Source organism: Hyla sarda, chromosome 8, assembly GCF_029499605.1.
Source record: "Hyla sarda isolate aHylSar1 chromosome 8, aHylSar1.hap1, whole genome shotgun sequence".
Classification (NCBI taxonomy): Eukaryota; Metazoa; Chordata; class Amphibia; order Anura; family Hylidae; genus Hyla; species Hyla sarda.
The window spans coordinates 42674058-42695074 of NC_079196.1; the positions used below are offsets into that span (position 1 = coordinate 42674058).

Genomic DNA, 21017 nt, shown 5'->3' on the forward strand with positions numbered 1-21017 from the left:
CCATAAGCAACAGTCTTTGTAACAGAGTCTATGAACAGCTTAGCTTAGATTGACAGTTGGTTGGGACTTGAGTAACTTCCTCAGCTTGTAGGGATTTAGTATGCGCAGATCCGCTGGATTAGGGTTACGTTTAGGTCCAGGGTCCTTGCCGATATTTGCGGGGAAATTTAGAAGAACTCACTAACTGATTCAGCCGAGGCCGCAAGGCTTTGGCCTAGTAATTGTCGTTGAAAGTTGCGGAGGTCCTACCTCATTCAGTGACAGCAACTAGAGATGAGCGAACTTACAGTAAATTCGATTCGTCATGAACTTCTCGGCTCGGCAGTTGATGACTTTTCCTGCATAAATTAGTTCAGCTTTCCGGTGCTCCGGTGGGCTGGAAAAGGTGGATACAGTCCTAGGAGACTCTTTCCTAGGAATGCATCCACCTTTTCCAGCCCACCGGAGCACCTGAAGGCTGAACTAATTTACGCAGGAAAAGTAATCAACTGCCGAGCCGAGAAGTTCGTGATGAATCAAATTTACTGTAAGTTCGCTCATCTCTAACAGCAACCCAAGAGGGCGAATAATGGCTGCAGCTCCCTTATATGGGCAGGGGCTGGCCGTTTTTGGATTGGCCCACACCATCTGTCAATCAGCTTCACAAGGCATTGTGGGTATCACATGTCCCATGAACCTCCAAAGGTCCTTTTTACCTACCATAGAGACTAGAGCCTCGTCACGTGACCCGCAGGTCCTGCAACGCTAGCGCAAGGTAAGTACACTTTTTATATACATTTATCTACATTTACCTGAATAATATATTAACTATTTAAGGGGTGACTAGGGGAGGACTAGACCTGAGGACCCCACGGTTCCTAGGAACTCTGACTTTGGGGACCCCTTCCAAGGTACGGTAATAATGTAATACGGTACCGGGACCGGGACACCACATGTCAATTTTGCATAAAATGGATAGGAATATACCATCACCTTATACATATTAATAATGCTCCCGTAACCCCAGCAGAACATGATGGTGTACGTAGATTTCTGCTATAGTGACTGAATGCAGAGCTATGAAGTCAGGGTCTCCATGCAGATTTACAATATAAAAATTTAAAAAAGAATAAAATCCAAGTAGAATGGAAATATGTTTCTTAAGCCTCTGTTTTTAAAGGGGTACTCCACCCAAAGACATCTTATCCCCTATCCTTTGGATAGGGGATAAGATGTCTGATCGTGGAGGTCCAGCCTCTGGGACCCCCCGTGATCTCCGTGCAGCAACATTAAGTTCAGAACGCATGGTGTGGGTGCCGTGGTGGTGATGTCACGCCAGGCCCCCACGTGATGTCATGCCACGCCACTCCATTCATGTCAATGGAACGGGGTGTGGTGGCCACAGCTGCCCGCATCAAGTGTTCTGAACATAATGTTCATAACACTGATGCTACTCAGAGATTGTGGGAGGTCCCAGAGGCCGGACCCACACTATCAGACATTTTATTCCCTATCCTTTGGATAGGGGATAAGATATCTAGGGGTAGAGTACTCCTTTAAGGCCTGATATATGTCAGCTCTTTGGCCGACAGCTATTTCTCCTGTGCACCCTATACACATGTGGTGAGATTTATCAAAACATGTGCAGAAGAAAAGTGATGCAGTTGTCCATAGCAACTAGTCAGATGGCCCTTTGAAAACTAAAAGATGCTTCTATGCTATGGCAACTGCTCCACTTTTTTTCTGTACAGGTTTTGATAAATCTCCCCAGTGATCTGAGCATTCATGTGTTCTGAATGGAGAGAGATGTCTGTCAGCGGCTTATCTAAAAGTATTGGGCAGTTGATATATATAGCCGTAAATGTTGGCACCCCTGAAATTTTTCAAGAAAATGAAGTATTTCTCACAGAAAAGGACTTCAGTAACACATGCATTGCTATACACATGTTTATTCCCTTTGTGTGTATTGGAACTAAACCAAAAAAGGGAGGAAAAAAAGCAAATTGGAGATAATATCACACCAAACTCCAAAAATGGGCTGGACAAACTTATTGGCACCCTTACCTTAATATTTGGTTGCCCACCTTTTGGAAAAAATAACTTAAATCAGTTGCTTCCTATAACCATTAATAAGCTTCTTACACCTCTCAGCCGGAATGTTGGGCCACTCTTCCTTTGCAAACTGCTCCAGGTCTCTCTTATTGGAAGGCGCCTTTTCCCAACAGCAATTTTAAGGTCTCTTCACAGGTGTTCAATGGGATTTAGATCTGGACTCATTGCTGCCACTTCAGAACTCTCCCGCGCTTTGTTGCCATCTATTTCTGGGTTCTTTTTGATATATGTTTGGCATCATTGTCCTGCTGGAAGACCCAAGATCTCGGATGCAAACCCAGCTTTCTGACACTGGGCTGTAGAGTGTGACCCAAAATCCATTGGTAATCCTCAGATTTCATGATGCCTTGCACACATTGAAGGCACCCAGTGCCAGAGGCAGCAAAACAACCCCAAAACATCATTGACCCTCCACCATATTTCACTGTAGATACTGTGTTCTTGTCTTTGTAGGCCTCATTCCATTTTCGGTAAACAGTAGAATGATGTGCTTAACCAAAAAGCTCTAACATTATGGAAACATAAGATTGTTTCAAGCATGTAATGCTCCTTTAAACTCACCTGGGGCAAGTAAGTGGTGTAGGCAATATCACACCTGAAAGCAAATAAAAAGGAGAGACGTTCACTTAGTCTTTGCATTGTGTCTGTGTGTGCCACACTAAGCATGAACAACAGAAAGAGGAGAAGAGAGCTGTCTGAGAATATCAACAAACTTAAGGTTACAAGTCCATCTCCAGAGATCTAGATTTGCCTTTTTCCACAGTGTGCAACATTATCAAGAAGTTTGCAACCCATGGCACTGTAGCTAATCTCCCTGGATGTGGACGGAAGAGAAAAATTAATGAAAGGTGTCAACACAGGATAGTCCGGATGGTGGATAAGCAGCCCCAAACAAGTTCCAAAGATATTCAAGTTGTCCTGCAGGCTCAGGGAGCATCAGTGTCAGCGCGAACTATCCGTCGACATTTAAATGAAATGCAACACTATGGCAGGAGACCCAGGAGGACCCCACTGCTGACACAGAGACATGAAAAAGCAAGACTACATTGTGCCAAAAGGAACTTGAGTAAGCCAAAATCCTTCTGGGGAAACATCTTGTGCACAGATGAGACCAAGATAGAGAATTTTGATAAAGCACATCATTCTACTGTTTACCGAAAAGGGAATGAGACCTACAAAGAAAAGAACACAGTACCTACAGTGAAATATGGTGGAGGTCAATGATGTTTTGGGGTTGTTTTGCTGTCTCTGGCACTGAAATCTGAGGATTACCAACGGATGTTGGGTCACACTGTACAGCTCAGTGTCAGAAAGCTGGGTTTGCGTCCGAGATCCTGGGTCTTCCAGCAGGACAATGACCCCCAAACATACATCAAAAAGCACCCAGAAATGGATGGCAACAAAGCGCTGGAGAGTTCTTTCTAAAGTGGCCAGCAATGAGTCCAGATCTAAATCCCATTGAACACCTGTGGAGAGATCTTAAAATTGCTGTTGGGAAAAGGCGCCTTCCAATAAGAGAGACCTGGAGCAGTTTGCAAAGGAAGAGTGGTCCAACATTCCGGCTGAGAGGTGTAAGAAGCTTATTGATGGTTATAGGAAGCCACTGATTTCAGTAATTTTTTCCAAAGGGTGTGCAACGAAATATTAAGTTAAGGGTGCCAATAATTTTGTCCAGTCCATTTTTGGAGTTTGGTGACATTATGTCCAATTTGCTTTTTTCCTCCCTTTTTTGGTTTAGTTCCAATACACACAAAGGGAATAAACATGTGTGTAACAAGACATGTGTTACTGCAATCCTTTTCTGTGAGAAATAGTTCATTTTCCTGATAAATTTCAGGGGTGCCAACATTTTCGGCCATGACTAAATATAAATATATATATATATATATATATATATATATACACACATATATTTATGAATTTATAAATGCATTTAGATATATATTGTCTGAAGCATTATTAGTCTGAGCGGTCCCTATATCTGTGTTCGGATCCTCTAGCACAGTGTTTCCCAACCAGGGTGCCTCCAGCTGTTGCAAAACTACAATTCCCAGCATGCCCAGACAGCCGAAGGCTGTCTGGGCATGCTGGGAATTGTAGTTTTTGCAACAGCTGAAGGCACCCTGGTTGGAAAACACTGCTCTAGCACATGCTGTTAGTGATTGCGGGCTGCCAGCAGTACGGGATGCAGGATGGAGGAGGGCCTGCGTTCTATGTGCGAGCATCTGTCACACTGAGAGAAATTCACCATTCAGCTCTGTGACAGAACGCCACGTAAAAAGCAGAGGGGGGAGGGGGGCACTACACTTTTATTTCTTGTATATTTGTCATATTCCCCTGGACCTCTTCTTCTGTCTCTCTCCTAATCTGTAAATCCTCAGGGTAAGGTTAATTCTGGTTTGCTAGATTTCCCCCCCCCCCCCACCAGCTGACCATTGCGTCTTGTCTTCCTATGGTCTGGGTACAGGGAGAGCAGGGAAATAAATCCATGGCAGCAAGATGGATTTTCCTGTGACAGTGATGATCTGAAGGATGCTCTCCCGTTGGCCGACTCGGCATAGCTCTGGGCACTAAGCTTAGCCTGTTCAGATAGCATTAGTGTTACCACCGAGCAGATATTAGGGGGCTTCACAGCACAGATCTGCTGGGGCCATTCACATCAGAACACGACTTATTGTATCTAGATGACATGTTACCACCATAGGACGATTAATGGGTCTTGGACATTGTACGGAGACAATAAACACAATTGATAGAGGCTTCTATTAATAGAGGAGCCATGCTGTCTGCAAGCAATGACTTGTTCCAGGCACTTTGTCACCAGGTAAGGCCTATTGGACTTTATGTTCAACAATGTATTTTTTTTTTTCTTTTCTAATTATTTATTAGCATAGAACATTGGATTGTTCCCCCCACCCCTCATGGAATAGGCCTATACTGATGTAATGTTCACATAAATTACATGAAAATTACCGAACTATATATGAATTTGTTTTTTTAATGATACGTACTATATAAGGCAGTGTTTCCCACCCCAGGGTGCCTCCAGCTGTTGCAAAACTAAAAACTCCCAGCATGCTGGGAGTTTTAGTTTTGCAACAGCTGAAGTCACCCTGGTTGGTTAACACTGCCTTTATAGATGCCGCTTTGCTGCCTGTGGTTATAATCACATTCTGTATATATATATATATATATATATATATATATATATATATATAGTGTATTCACATTGTCTGTGTCTCCATATATAACTCATACCCCATCCCTACGTCCTTGTGCATACCCTATACCAGTGGTCTCCAACCTGCGGACCTCCAACCTGCAAAACTACAACTCCCAGCATGCCCGGACAGCCGACGGCTGTCCGGGCATGCTGGGAGTTGTAGTTTTGCAACATCTGGAGGTCTGCAGGTTGGAGACCACTGCCCTATACCATTGTGTATATAGCTAGCATGCTGGAAGTTGTAGTTTTGAAATGACTGGTAACACTGATATAAGGGTTATAGGTTAAATGATAGCTTGCCTGCTAGTCTATACAATAATTGCGACAATTATTGAAAACCTAGAATGGATATTTTCAATAATACTTCGGTTACTAGGTCATACAGCTAAAGCCCTCTTGTCACTAAAGTGTTAACTAATGTGTGCATAAACATGGCCGAGTCTGCTGTACTATGTTAGGTGCCAGGCTGGTGATGCCATAGCTCTTTTACTGTACATATTGATATAAAGAGCGTTATTGTTGAACCCTGGAGTTATTTCCGAATCATTGTGTTACATATGAGGTTCAGTAGATCATGCTAAAAGATAAAGGACAGGGGTACTGTATGTGCGGTTAAACATTGAGGTATGTGTGCAGCATCAGGGGTATATTGCATTCACCTTCAATAGATGTGCTGTGGGCACAATACCAAGAATGGCATGTAGTATACACTTTGCCCGTAGCCTGTGTCCAACCATGGTCCGTATGGAGACAGTGATGAACCAGAGATTGGAGACCACCTGCAGAATACTCAAAAAGAAAGATAGATACATAGGAAGAAGGAAACTTTGGGGTGCTGACTGGTGGCAACCGGGATATACCGATACTGGACAATAGAAAATAATAAAAACAAGATGCTCATATTGGTGTGGAAGATGCGTTTTGAAGGGGTTAACCCTTCTTCATCAGGTCCTATGGTGAAGTTCAGTTATACAGTGACTAGTGACAGTCCATTCATGTTTTCACAGCCCTAAGGCCTCATTGAGAAGGCCGTAATGTGACTGCATTTTAGTATCCATAGTACAGTCATAAGGCGCGGACCCTTCAAGAAAAACAAAATTAGATCCTGATAGAACCCTAATGTGATCAAAGTTCTGGATCTTACAGCTTTAAAGTGGTACTCGACTGGAAAACGTTTATTTTTTATTTTTTTTTATAAATCAGCTGGTACCAGAAAGTTAAACGTATTTGTAAATTACTTCTATTAAAAAACCTTAATCCTTCCGGTACTTATCAGCTGCTGTTATGAGCCACAGGAAGTTCTTTTCTTTTTTAATTTTCTTTCTGCCTGACCACAGTGCTCACTGCTGACACCTCTGCCCGTTTTAGGAACTGTCCAGAGCAGGATAGGTTTCCTATGGGGTTTTGCTTCTACTCTGGACAGTTCCTGAAATGGACAGATGTGTCAGAAGAGAGCACTTGTGGTCAGGCAGAAAGGAAATTAAAAAAATAAAAGAACTTCCTGTGGATCATAACAGCAGCTGATAAGTACTGGAAGGATTAAGATTTTTTTAATAGAAGTAATTTACAAATCTGTTTAACTTTAAGGCTCATAGTACTCCTCCATCTTTCCCTTTCTCCTGAAGAGATTATCTGCCTGGTGAAGCAGCCATATTGTAGACATGAAGAGAAGTAGCAGATGTCACTTAGCTGCTGTATTTCCTGAAATGCCTGAAATTATCTTTAATTAATTATTGATTGATTGATTATTTAATATGTAAGAATGCCTCCAATGAAATGTAAAGGTAAAGACCAAGTGCAATCAATGACAAAAAATAAATAAAATGAAAGGACTACGTTGCTTTTTCTCTCCCACAAGGTTCAGGTAGGAAAACTGGGCAAACCAGGGTATTTAGCTAGTAGGTCGATAACATTGGTGGGAACCTGGGGACCAGACAGGGCAAAGTGGGTGGTAGCTAAATATTTTACTGGAAAAAATAAAGTAAAATGAATAAAAAGTTAAAAAAGTTATTGCCTTTCCTTTGCCTGCCTAGTGCAAGTGTTTCTTTGCAGAAAAACATTTCATTGAGGAGTAGTAGCTGGCATGCATTTGTCACAGTATTTTTTTTACCAAAAAATGTCAAAAGTTGTCAATCAATTACCCTTTTTCTAGACACTTTTCAAAATTGTTGATTTAAGGAGGTAAAAAATGTATTACATATTCTGCTGCACTTTTTTATTCATTGAATCTCCCCCCAACATAAAAAGTTGTTTAGTTCACCAAAACTATGTGTGTTCTGAAATAGGGGATGGGAGATTAGCTTGTTACAGCCAGGCAAAAAATGGCAAAACAGCATTTAGAGACAGTGACAGTGGTATAGTTCAAACAGTGCTTTTTCAGTCTTTATTTTTCAGCATAAAATAAATTACAGCTTTTACCTTCAGGTATATAAACACAAATAAATCCTGTTTGCCTAAGCATTAATAATATCTTCCCTATCTACACAGGTGACTTCTTACTAGTCATGTGGCCAAACAGCAGACATCAATATGTTTTACACATATGTAAATAAAAATGTCCCCTTAACCCCTTAAGGACCAGGCCAATTTTATTTTAGCATTTTCGTTTTTTCCTCCTCGCCTTCTAAAATCTGTAACTCTTTCAAATTTCCATCTACAGACCCATATAAGGGCTTGTTTTTTGCGTGACCAATTGTACGAAACCCTTTAAAATGTACGCCGAACCCCAAAAAAATATTTTTTTATGGAGGAAATTTAAATGAAAACCAACATTTTTCACATTTTGGAGGGTTTCGTTTTCACACTGTACAATTTACCGTAAAAATGATATGTGTTCTTTATTCTGTGGGTCAATATGATTAAAATGATACCCATGGCTAGATACTTTTATATTTTTGTACCGCTTTAAAAAAAATCTTAAACTTTTTGTACAAAATCAGTAATCTAAAATCACCCTATTTTTACCACCTATAACCTTTTCATTTTTCTGTATATAGGGCGGTATGAGGGCTCATTTTTTGCCCCGTCATCTGAACTTTTTATCGATACCACATTTGCATATATAAAACTTTTAGATCATTTTTATAAATTTTTTTAATAAAATGTCAGCATTTTTGGACATTTTACATTTTTTTACGTTTACACTGTTCACCGTATGTGATCATTAATATTATATTTTGATAGTTCTGAAATTTACGCACGCTGCGATACCAAATATGTTTATATAAAAAATTACGCTTTTTAGGGGTAAAATGGGAAAAACTGACAATTTTTATTTTTATTGGGGAAGGGGATTTTTCACTTTTTTTTTTACTTTTTATTTTCACATTTTTCAACTTTTTTTTAAACACTTTTTATGTCCCCATAGGGGACTATCTATAGCAATCCTTTCATTGCTAATACTGTTCAGTGCTATGTATAGGACATAGCACTGATCAGTATTATCGGCTATCTCCTGCTCTGGCCTGCTCGATCTCAGACCAGAGCAGGAGACGCCGGGAGACGGCCCGAGCAAGGTGAGGGGACCCTGTCCGCCATTACAGATGATCGGATCGCCGTGGCAGCGCTGCGGGCAATCCATTCATCTATTTTATTATGTGCATTGCCGCAGATGCCGTGATCTGTACAGATCACCGCATCTGAGGGGTTAATGGCGGACATCCACGCGATCGGCTGATAGCAGCGGAACCCGCCGTGTATGACGCAAGCACCGCTCCGATGCTCGCGGTCATACACAGGACGTAAATGTACGTCCTGGTGCGGGAAGTCCCGCCAAACCAGGATGTACATTTACGTCCGTGGTGGTTAAGGGGTTAAAGGGGTACTCCGCTGCTCAGCATTTGGAACAAACTGTTCCAAATGCTGGAGCCGGCGTGCCCCCTCCCATAGACTTGCATTGGGGGATGGCGGGGCGTGACATCATGAGGGGTCGGCCCTATGACATCACGAGCTCCCGACGTTGGCTCCAGCGTTCGAAACAGTTTGTTCCAAATGCTGAGCATCGGAGTACCCCTTTAAATGCTGAACCTTAGGATTCCAGCACCTGTCTGAATTCAAGTTCTCCTCGTGAATGAGTTACACCCATTTTTGTAAGCCCAGTATTAAGCTGCATCCAGCACCTGTGCTGACCTGGGCCAAACTAAAAATCTTGACTGACAAGGGATGTCGGGCCCCACTACCAACCTTTCTGTCATTCTATAAAAATCTAGGCCTTAAACAGACTTTATCAAAAGTCCCTTAGCAGCTATGGTCTTCAGTGGTTTTCACACTATTCCTGGACTTGAGAGATATGCACTTTCTGACACCTGGTAGATATGTATGACATGTATTTTTGTGGAAATTACCACTCTTATCACTGTCTCATTAGAGAAATAAAGTAACAATGGCAAAATGTGCAAAGGGCTATACATTGTTTATTACCATCCCATAAGGGGATGACATATCACTAGGTTTGGTAGAGATCTAACCAATCGGGAGAATAAAGGGGCAAACCTTTACTGCAGTGATGAGCCCCTTTTCGATTTTTTCCTGCCAAATGCCACTCCTGGCTACTTGGTTGTGCAGGGAACTGCAACTAGCCCTATTCACTTTAATGGGGAGGCTGCAATTCTCTGCACATCAATATTTAGGACAATGGTTTGGGCAGTGGCAATTTTGGAGATGGGAGGGAGTATCAGAGGTGAGTCCTGCACCTGTCAGACATTTATGGCATATTTTTGGGATATGCATATTTAATAATCTCAACAAAATTACTTTTCTGTTATTAAATTCCTAGCTATTGTAGCCCTGGATGTGATATTGTGATCATAATAACCCTCAATTGTTCCGAGATAAATTCTATTCATATCTCTCCAGTACAAAGGGTGACAGTGATGATTATACAAATTGTCACTAACCTTGAAACTAAGTGGATTTTTCATAATTCACAAAAAAAGAAGTCATTTAATGCGCTGTGTTAAGTCCATGCATGTCCTACACGTACTAATACATATTTAAGATGTATATACCGTAATATTATTCTACCATTTAACCAGATATTCTCTAAAGTAAAAGATGAGGCTGTGGAGCATTTTAAAATGGAATAATAAAGGGTAGAAGAAATATATATTAAAGGCCTGAAAGTAATGAGTGGAATAATGTACAGAATATAACTTACCGTATATACTCGAGTATAAGCCGACCCGAATATAAGCCGAGGCCCCTAATTTCACCCCAAAAACCCAGGAAAAGTTATTGACTTGACTATAAGCCTAGGGTGGGAAATACATAATCCCCCCATGTCATCATCCCCCTGTCATCATCTAGACCCGTGTCTTTAACACCCCCGTCATCATCACACTGTCATCATCCCCCCTTCATCATCCCCCCCTTCATCATTATCACCTGTCATCATCCCCCCCCTTCATCATCCCCCTGTCATCATCCCAATCCCCCCCCCTTCATCATCACCACAGTGGTCTTCAACCTGGGACCTCCAGATGTTGCAAAACTACAACTCCCAGCATGGCACAGACCCCCCCTTTAGTTTTCTACTCACCTCCCTTCGGTGGGAAGGAAGGGTGAGCTGGTCTGGGCCATCTATGCCGCGCTCCGGGCCTGCCCCGGACTAGTGACGTTGCCTTAATGTCGATGCACAGGGACGCGCATGAACGTCCCTGTGCGTCGTCGTCAAGGCCACGTCACTGGTCCGGGGCCGGGCCTGGAGCGGTGAAGATGGACAGCGCGGAACAACTAACCCTCCCCACCGGATGGTCCCTGCAGCATAGAAAGCCCGGACCAGCTCTCCCTTCCTTCCCACCGAGGGGAGGTGAGTAGAAAACTAAAGGGGGGGGGTCTGGATGATGAGGAAGGCCGCAGTGGTCTTCAACCTGCGGACCTCCAGATGTTTCAAAACTACAACTCCCAGCATGCCCGGACAGCCGATGGCATGCTGGGAGTTGTAGTTTTGCAACATCTGGAGGTCCGCAGGTTGAAGACCACTGAGAAGGGATTGACAGGCGGAGAGTTCACTCGAGTATAAGCCGAAGGGGGTGTTTTCAGCACGGGTCCACAGCGGCGGGCCGCCCGTGATCAGGCTTCTTATCCCCTATCCTTTGGATAGGGGATAAGATGTCTTAGCGCCAGAGTACCCCTTTAAGGCCAAAATGGGCTGTGTCCTTAAGGGTTTAAAAGGGTTGTCTAGGTTTTATTTAGGGATGTCCTGTACAATTTTTTAAGACCGAGCACAAGTACCGATATATATATATATTTTTTTTTCTATTTTTCGCCGATACCAATTACCGAGACTTTAAACTTGTATACAACTTGCAATAGAATAGTAGAAGAAAAGAGACAGCAACTCACTCAGTTCAATTCAATGCTTCTTTTATTCCAGGGGACGTGGGGATAGCCATAAACACACAGGTGTGTTCCACTAAAGAACAAGCTTTTGCAACCTCTGCTTCTTCTGGCTCCCATCACAATTTTTTTGTCCCCATTGGGGACTATTACATGCAATGTGTAGATAGCATACGCTGATCAATGCTAGCATAGCATTGATCAGTGTTATCGGTGCACCTTTACTGCTGCCTGCCATGGCTGGCTGCAGTATAGGAGCAATGATCGGACAGAATTGAGCAGCATAAGGGACCTTCGGCCATCCTCTCAGCTGATCAGGACACTGTGATTTCACCGCGGTGATCCCGATCACCATTTCTGAGCTATCTAGCAGTTAATATCAGGACTTTTAGATGCCGCAATCTAAAGTTGTGATCGGTGATGTTTGGCATTAGCCACAGGTCCTGTCTATTACAGGGGGTGCATGTGGGGGGGGGGGCATAGTTCGGTAGTGTGCACAGGGCACCTCCGTGATACTTGCCGGCGGGGGTTGCGCCATCAGGTATCGCATTAGGTATTGGGGACATTTGCGAGTACAAGTACTCGTGCAAATGTCCAGTATCGGTATTGGGACATCCCTAGTCTTTTAACTTTTCACTATTGTGCCTGTGATGCCAAGTTATATCTTAAATGATTTACTTGTCTTACATCTGTGGGGTGGATTGACTGCTTTTTCGTAATTTAATGTTGACCCGTTAATTAACCTAGAATACCCCTTTAACTCGGCCTAACTAGGGTTATCTTATTAGAAGGATTTTCAGTGGATGGTACAGAGATCTCTAGTGATCCTCTTATACTTGGGCATGTAACAATGACAAGGGGGCATCCTCTACTATAATCTCACTGCTTTTACAGTAAAGAATCCCTGTCTGTTTTGACTGTGAAACCATGGTTCCTCTATATCAGGGTTTCCCAACCAGAGAAACACTACTCTAGAGGGACCATTTTTTCACCATCATCACAGGCGGGGTTCTTTACTGTAAAAGCAGTGTGACTATGGTACCCTCTGCCACTTGGTGTTGTGATGGCTGATAAAATATAATATTACAAGTTATGGGTACTAGATTTTTGGAGGAAGGTGGGGCGTTGATCTAGGGATGTATTATATCTTATTTAGAGTCAGGGAGTAATTTTTCTCCTGGTATATAGGACAGTTGGCATTGGTTTGTTTTTTTGCCTTTGTTTGGATCAACACAGTAATGTTATAAGTTGAATTAGATGGACTTTTTGTATTTTTTTAACCTTGTCAGCTATGTAACAAATGGCTTACAAGAGGGAAATGTCATAAAATAACAAGAACAATCACTCATCTGATAAATAGCCCCAGTAGTGGCGCTCCAGTGATTCCTAGCAGTCACTGGCTTCCTTGTTCTAACATAGTACATTACTGAGGCTAGTAACTGGTTGCACATGCCAACCAACAGACAAACAGCAATTCATAAGCAGTAGGTACTTTGATCAGGCTAGTCCTTTTTTGCGTTATGTGATTGTTATTTCTCCACTTTAGCAAATTGTTTTAGATCTTTAAAAACCTAATTTCTCTTTCTTAGAAGCAAACAAACTCTGTGGAATTTTAAGAAAACATCTGTGATAGGAATCCAGTAGCAGGTGTTCAATTTCCCTCAAGCACCTTTGGGAAAATGAAGAACAACACAGATCTTGATTAATTCCATGGGCTGTTAATATAATGCATGGATATGCTGAGTCTCTTTTTAGAGTTGAAAGATGGCCTTTGCAATAGAGCCCTGCGCGGGATTGTTTTCTTGATCCCTCTTCTGCTGGATTTCTGACCATTACTAGCCGATCGGCAAGGTGTGTGTTCCACTCCTGCCCACTCCCGCAACACATGACACATGCCACCCGTCCCGCAAACATTTTTTCACAGCTTTTAGAAACACTATCCCCCTGTGCCATTTCATTACCTATTGTGCCATTTTGTCAGCACCCTATGGCATTTCAGAGGTCTGCGTAGGATTTTGTAAGATTCGCTGTATGTTTTGTGACTGCCAGCTCCGCCACGCAACAACCTTATTACTGCCCGCAAATTTTTCATTAGATCCCATGGTGCCTGCGGGATTGCAATCTTACTGCAAGTCTCTACTTCTCAGTCTCTATTGTGGATAATAGATGAGGGTTTGATTGATTCAAGGGATTAGCCCAAATTTAAATACTACCCTCTATCGAAATGTTATGTCCCAAAACAAATACTAAACTGTTATAAGGCAACGAGTGTGAACCTGCTTTGCTACCCTACCAGTTTAGTCAACGCTCAAGAGCGGAGTCCAAGTACCCTGTAGGTTTTCACCCTTTATCCTGCCCAAGGATGTGGAAACTGGATTTAGCTGCTAGAGGGTATCAAGTCACTGTCCAAAAGGAGTCCTGCTGTGTGCTCTATCAACCAGGTAACACCAGTGAATGGCACCAAAGGATCAGACAAATGCAGCTAAAGTTCTGGGGTAGGTTGTGGACGGGCGGCAAGTTAGCACAGTCAAGCATAGGCAAGAGAATAAAGGCAGGCAGAAGAGGTTCGGGGCTAGCAATGCTGGTCAGACACAGGAGAGTCAGTACAGTATACATGGGTCAGGCAGGAGTGGAATCATGAGACAAGGGTCAAACACAAAGCTGCCTGGCCCTTTAAGTTGAAGAGACAGAACATAGCACAAACTCCAGACCAGGAACCACAGCAGAAGGATAGGCAGCATGGTGGCGGCTAGAGAGAGAGTGCAGGGTACAGTGCAGCGGTGACTGTCAGAAGTGACAGTATAGGGACTGTCCACTGCCATTACATGAACCTTCTTCTACAGATACCTCCTATCCCATTTTAGGAACCACTTACAATCCTCCTTCTAATATTTTTTATTAAACTTTTATTTCCAGGCAGTGCTTGATATTTATTCTTTTAGAATTTTCTCCCATCTGCTTATCCAGCTTACAATCTTTATTTAATAGGAACACTCAGATATTAGTGTGATTAGTTTAGAACCAGACGCAGTATACCTTTCCACAAAACCCAGCTTAATCTGCTGGAATGTATTCACTGTATTGTAATGTATTAGTTTCCATGAGTACATTCTGTTTTTTGGCATTGAGATGAAATTCCTGTCACTGCATATTCCAGTTTCTCTTTTACAACTATTGATACATTTAAGAACGTCACAAGTATCATATAATAACACCTTGATCTACAGGTAACGCAACATAGCAGCTATTTGACTCTTATAATCTACAGTAACTATAGCCAGCTGCTGAAGACTCACCGGAGGTAGCACCTATGCCAGTACCAGCCGAGTGCCCTTATAAACAATAATACAAATTTCCTCTTGATAATCTATGCCAGCGGAATTCCATCCAGAAACAGTACAGCCGACAGAATGCTTCCTTAAACAGAACAACCCATTGTAGCTTCACAATCAAAGAAGTACATCATACAACTTTGTCTGTATAATTTTTCTATTCCTTATGCTACTGACGTCAATGTTAAAATTTAATGGGCGACCAATAGATTTTCTATTTTACATCCATTATTGACTTTAAATAACTTTCTGCTTTAGTTTTCCCTTTGAACCAAATGTTTTTTTTCAATAGTAAATAATTTTTTTGTACTAAAGGGGTACTCCGCCCCTAGACATCTTATCCCCTATCCAAAGGATAGGGGATAAGATGTCTGATCGAGGTGGTCCCGCCACTGGGGACCCCCGTGATTTCCCTGTTGCACCCGGTGTTCGTTTAGAGTGTTGGGTTCAGCGCCGGAGGCTCGAGACGTCACAGCCGTGCCCACTCGTACCGTCACGTCCCCTCCCATAGACTTGCATTGAGGGGGCATGGCCGTGAAGTCATGAGCCTCCGCCGTCTGGAGTGACGCAGCCGAGAATGCGGGAGTCCCCAGCGGCGGGTCCCCCGCAATTAGACATCTTATCCCCTAACCTTTGGATTGAGGATAAAATGTCTAGGGGCGGCGTTCCCCTTTAAGAATCAACTCTACAGGGGTTAGATGAAATAATTAGAGCACCCCTTTTTTTCCATAGTCAAGTTGAACTCTTCCTCATCCATCTCAGTCAAAAGGTGCAGCCAGGAGACGTCCACCCCCTACGACCGGAAGAAGCACACAGTCTGAAACGGTCGTCGGCGTGGACGTCTCCTGGCTACACCTTTTGATTGTATATGTGGGTATCTGGATCATTGCACTGTGGTTGGCTCACTTGAGTTTTATTCCTGTGCACTTGCATTTTATGTATAGCATATAGTGCTATTGTCCAGTACGCCACTTGTATTGCGTAATAATGCTCATCTAGCAGCTTATATGCCCTTACATATGGGATACACATATACCATTGTTACTATTGTCCTGCAGACACCCAATTTTTTCAATTGCCATATCTCTGCTTTTAAGATGTATGTGTGTTATGTGTCATTCTATAACCATTAAAGATTGTTCAGTAGATTAAGTACTGTCCGTCACTTATAATCCCAGGAGTACTAAGGTTATCAGCACATGTTACCTCTATGATAATTGGGTTTTAGTATTTGTGTAATAGGTACTGTATATCTCTGGGAACATAGCCTTAGTGTAATTTTTGGCTACAATTAAATAAACTGCTCTTCTCTCCCTTCCATCAAGCTATGCCTTTCAACCACAGCTACTTCTGTCTTCAGATGTTTTGCTGGTCTAAGCACAGTTTGAGATGTGATCAAGGAAACAGTAGACCTCGACACACCCATCAACTCAACAACTCAGATCACAAGTGCCCTTACTAAGTGCTTGACAACAATCAATTCCCTTTGGAACTCAGTCAGTTCTGACATTATGCCCATAAAAAACAAAAACATATTTTTATAACAGCAGGAATAAAGTGTATCAAGGGGTATAAGTTACATGACTGAGAAAAATGGGTCGTTTGACTATGTAAAAAAAGGGTGTGTTCTAGTTATTTTGTACAACCCCTTGACTTTACCTTGATCACAAGGTTAGGTAAGAGTGTTTATAGTTACCAAATGCTATTTTATTTTGCACTTTGACATAGATAGGGCCTAGATAGGGGGACATGCTTAAGATTGTTCGGAGAATGATAGCAGAATTGGTGTATGCATATTTGTACTAAAGCTCGCTTATTGTGGATATTTACAAAGGCCGTTCTGGTTGCCATGATATCCGGTAGGTCAGATTCAGGCACTTGACTATCCCCATAGACAATGAGGGAAGTGGCCATTGAGTATGCACACTTTTCTCCAATCAATTGGGAGCTTCAGGAGTCCCATTCTTGAGATTGTGGGGGTCCCAGTCATTTGATCCCATGATCAGACACTTTTCCATGATGGCAAAGCCCCTTTTTTTCAGCTAGGTAACTCTGCAGTTGGGAGGATGGGAGATTTTGCACAACTTCCAAGGATAGGGGCCAAGGTAGTTTAAGCTTTGTAAAAAGTAGGGAGGTCTCATGGAATAGAGAGAAAAAAAGGTCAACTCTTAAGTAGTACCATGTATCATAGTGCAAGGCCTGCTGGAAAGGGTTTAAAGCAGTGACCCACAGAAAGGGGCCTAACTGTGTAGTCGAGTGCAGCGAAGCCTTGGGACCAGCAGCCTAACATGTAAGAAGACATTTTTATACATAAAAAATATAGATCACAGACATATCATACCGTTATATCACCTACCCTCCCTCCCAGCCAGGGGGAAAAAATAGATGTTCAAAAGAAATGCAGAAACATTTAGGTAGGTGCCTTTCCTTGCTAGAAGACATAGATGGCGGCTTGTTTTATGCTATTACAAGTAGATTTTAACATCAGCTGTACCTACTGAAACTGGGCCTCCACCAACAGAACAAAACAGATGCTCTGAAAAATACATGCCCTTTAAAAACTTTAAAGTATTTTTATGTCATATGGGAAGCAGACTTTGGGGCAACCTGAGAGTTCTACTCTGCAGAACCTCAGTTAACATAGTTGTCCTATTCTGTAAAGATAGTCAGCCTGGTCCGCAGCTGATTGCTGCTAGAAGCTGCCTCCAACCATTCATTTTTCCTGCAGGGCCCACTGCAGGTAAAATGCAGTATTACATGCTGGCCATGCAAATTAATCTGGATCCAGCTGTCTAGGCTAGGTTAACGTCTTGTCTTCTACCCCACGTCAGGCTATACGTTCACCATTTACCAATAAAGGATGCCGACACATAGCCCGACGGCTATGTTACCTTCAGCTCCATTGACCTAAATAGGCAGAACATAGTCATATTGGCCCAGATTTATCAAACTGTGTGAGAAAAAATTGAGTCATTTTCCCATAACAACCAATCACAGCTCAGCTAACGAGCTCTGGTAAAGTGAAAGCTGAGCTCTGATTGGTTGCTATGGGAAAATCACTCCACTTTTACTCTCACATAGTTTGATAAATCTTGGCTATTGTGACTACGTTCTGCCCAATGTATGCTTTTTTTTTTATGTGTAGAACTGAAAATTGTGGTCTATCAAGCTTTTGGGCCCCCGCACAAATACATTTTATGTTCAACGTTATGACTACGTTCTGCTGATTCAAGTCAACGGGCCCACCTGCAACATACTTGGGCATCCCTTATTGACAGATGGCTAATGTATAGCTCCAAGTGGGGCAGAAGACGAGTAATGAGCCTAGTCCTGACTTATTCTTGCAATAGACATCCCATATTATGTAATAATGTTGTAAAGAAAATTAAAGAAATAGAGGCAGGCAAAAGAAATAGGACCAGGGACTGCAAGGGTTAATGCACTAGGTATGGTAGCGTTATGAGCCACTAAGAAGCTGAAGCGGTCTAATACTACAGGTCTTGGGGGGTGCTCAGTATCATAGATAGAAGCAATATTTGTCCATCAATACAAAAAAAGAAGAGACACGGCAACTCACCCAAAGGACTTCTGTAACTGGTAAGATATATTCCGGCATCGGGGCAAAATCAAAAGTGGATAGACACGCTACAGCATGGAACATGGGGAGAGTGGGGCAGGTGCAGGAACTGGCAATGTTTCACGTCAATTGATGCTTCTTCCGGCCACGGCCAGAAGAAGCGTCAATTGACGTGAAACGTTGCCAGTCCCTGCACCTGCCCCACTCTCCCCCTGTTCCATGCTGTAGCGTGTCTATCCACTCTTGATTTTGCCCCGATGCCGGAATAAATCTTACCAGTTGCAGAAGTCCTTTGGGTGAGTTGCCGTGTCTCTTCTTTCTTTGTATTGATGAAAAGGAAAGAAACATTTAGAGTCAAACCTCCACAATGATCGCACTTTTTTTGTATTATCAGATCTGCTTTTTACGTGGGTATTGGGTTTTGCATGCACCCACAGGACTAATACTTATTTTTTGTGTTTGCCAAAAAGTATAGTGAACTGTCAGCTATTTCACATCCAATCCATAATTATTCTTTGTTATTCTTTCAGTTATGTCCTCACATTTTTCCAGGCCAGTAATCAGTCATATTTTCCTGTGTGTAGAGGTTGTTTTGGGCATTCCTTACATAAAATGACACAGACTGTGCGGTAAAGTAGACCATTGTTGACATCCACTCCTATTCTAAACCTGGCCTAAAGCATCACTACCCCGCTTCCCCAGGAATGGTGTCTAGTGTTCACTGTTCCCACGCCTGTCACCTTGATCACGTTTGAGTCCTCTTCATTGTATGGTTAGGTGGTCCCATAGGCATTGATTTGCATTTATATTCATTCACTTGCACTGAACAGAGCTTCAGTATTTTATTATTGCATAGAAGTGTCTAGAACAGTGTTTCCCAACCAGTATGCCTCCAGTATGCCTAGCATGCCTGGACAGCCAGCCTTGCAGATTTCAGAACAATTAGGCCACTTTGACATGGCAGAATCTTTGCAGAATTCCTGGAAAATTTCCGGCAGATCTTCTCCTAACAGCAGGCACCAGCAGAACATGTTTTCATAGGCGGTGATGCAGTTCTGAGCGGATTCCACATGATACTTCCACATGTCATTTATTTCGGCAGAGGATGGAATTGGGATTTCCACTGGATTCTGCTCGGAAATTCCATCATGTGAACCTGGCCTAATGTGGGAGCAACAATACATTAGTATTAGGCCACATTCACACATCGGAATCCAGAAGAAAAATTTGGATCGGAAATTCCGTTGCGGCAGAGTTCCATTGCTTTCAATGGGATTCTGCTGTACCATGCACACTGTGATTTCGGCCTTCAGAATTTGCTCAGAAATGCATTGCTGTTTGTGGGGACGGCACATTTCAGAGCGGTCCTTGTGCCATGTTCTGCTAACACCCAATTTTTGCAAAATGTCCGTGTTTTCGGGGCAGACATTTTGCAAATATTCAACCGTTTGAATATAGCCATATAGGCTTATGTGACAATTTAAGAAAAAAATACCCTATCATTTGAGCAGCCAGGAAAATAAGGAATTAAGTGGTACATTGAATTAGTAATCCCCCTGAAGGGTTTTATCTTCAAAATGTAGAACTTTTCATGGCTTGTTCATCATTTAACTCTATGATGTCCAGGCAGCTGTGATACTGTATATTTGCTTTATATAACTGAAGATCATATGGGGTGAAATAATGTATTGTCAGTGAATGGGCTTTTATTATTGTGCGCACTGCTGTTGGATTGTATGGAGAAGACTGTATGGATTATATGGATTGTACGGAGAAGATGGTTTCCTAGGCCAGATGTGGTAGCTTCCCCATAGGCCCCAGGTTGATTGATTTGCTATGACCTTGGCACGTGACACAACATACTGTCATCCTATAGGTTATACAGATCTTTAGCATTGATGTAGAAATAAGTAGTCATGACATCTCTCCTAATCATCTGTGAATCATCTCTAACCTACATCGCCATGTACTGTAATAACCTCTTTAACCTTAACTAGGAAAATCTCATTATCTACACATATAGGATATGGAAGTATGAGAGTGCAGCACAGTGTACTATACTGTGCGGGATTTACCAGTACTGTTGGATTCACTGTTGGTATTTTTGGACCAATTTGTTAAGTTGGTGCCATCTCTTTGGTAAATTTGTCCCATTGGCAAATACTGCAAACTTGCCTGTTTCTATACCAATTCTCTTTTAGTGAGTTTGTTTGGTACTATAAAATACCTTTCAATTTTTGTCCACAAACTTAATATATGTGTCTGAAACAAGAACTCACAGGTGGGGATGCCAACTTTTTGACATATGGACAAAAATATGTTTCAGTCAGAAGCAGTTGGATTTTTTGACACACAATGATAATAAATTTGTTGGTCGTATAAATAGTGTGCAGTGGATATTTGTCCAGCGACCAATGGTGAATTCAATATTTGAAAAGTTCAGCATTCTTGTTTGATC

At 42.3% G+C, this 21017-nt stretch overlaps 1 protein-coding gene across 4 annotated transcripts in view; it reads left to right on the plus strand.

Annotated features, from left to right (window-relative positions):
• The window catches only part of SLC4A10 (solute carrier family 4 member 10), a 309487-nt gene that overhangs the window by 74901 nt on the left and 213569 nt on the right, over positions 1-21017 (plus strand). The window contains exon 1 of one of the 4 annotated variants that reach the window (XM_056535525.1): positions 4657-4915. The exons of the other annotated variants lie outside the window; for them this stretch is intronic. Coding sequence (XP_056391500.1) covers positions 4871-4915 — 45 coding nt within the window. The 5' untranslated portion in view covers positions 4657-4870. Of the gene's footprint in view, positions 1-4656; positions 4916-21017 lie in introns of those variants that run through there. 4 annotated transcript variants of the gene reach the window in all.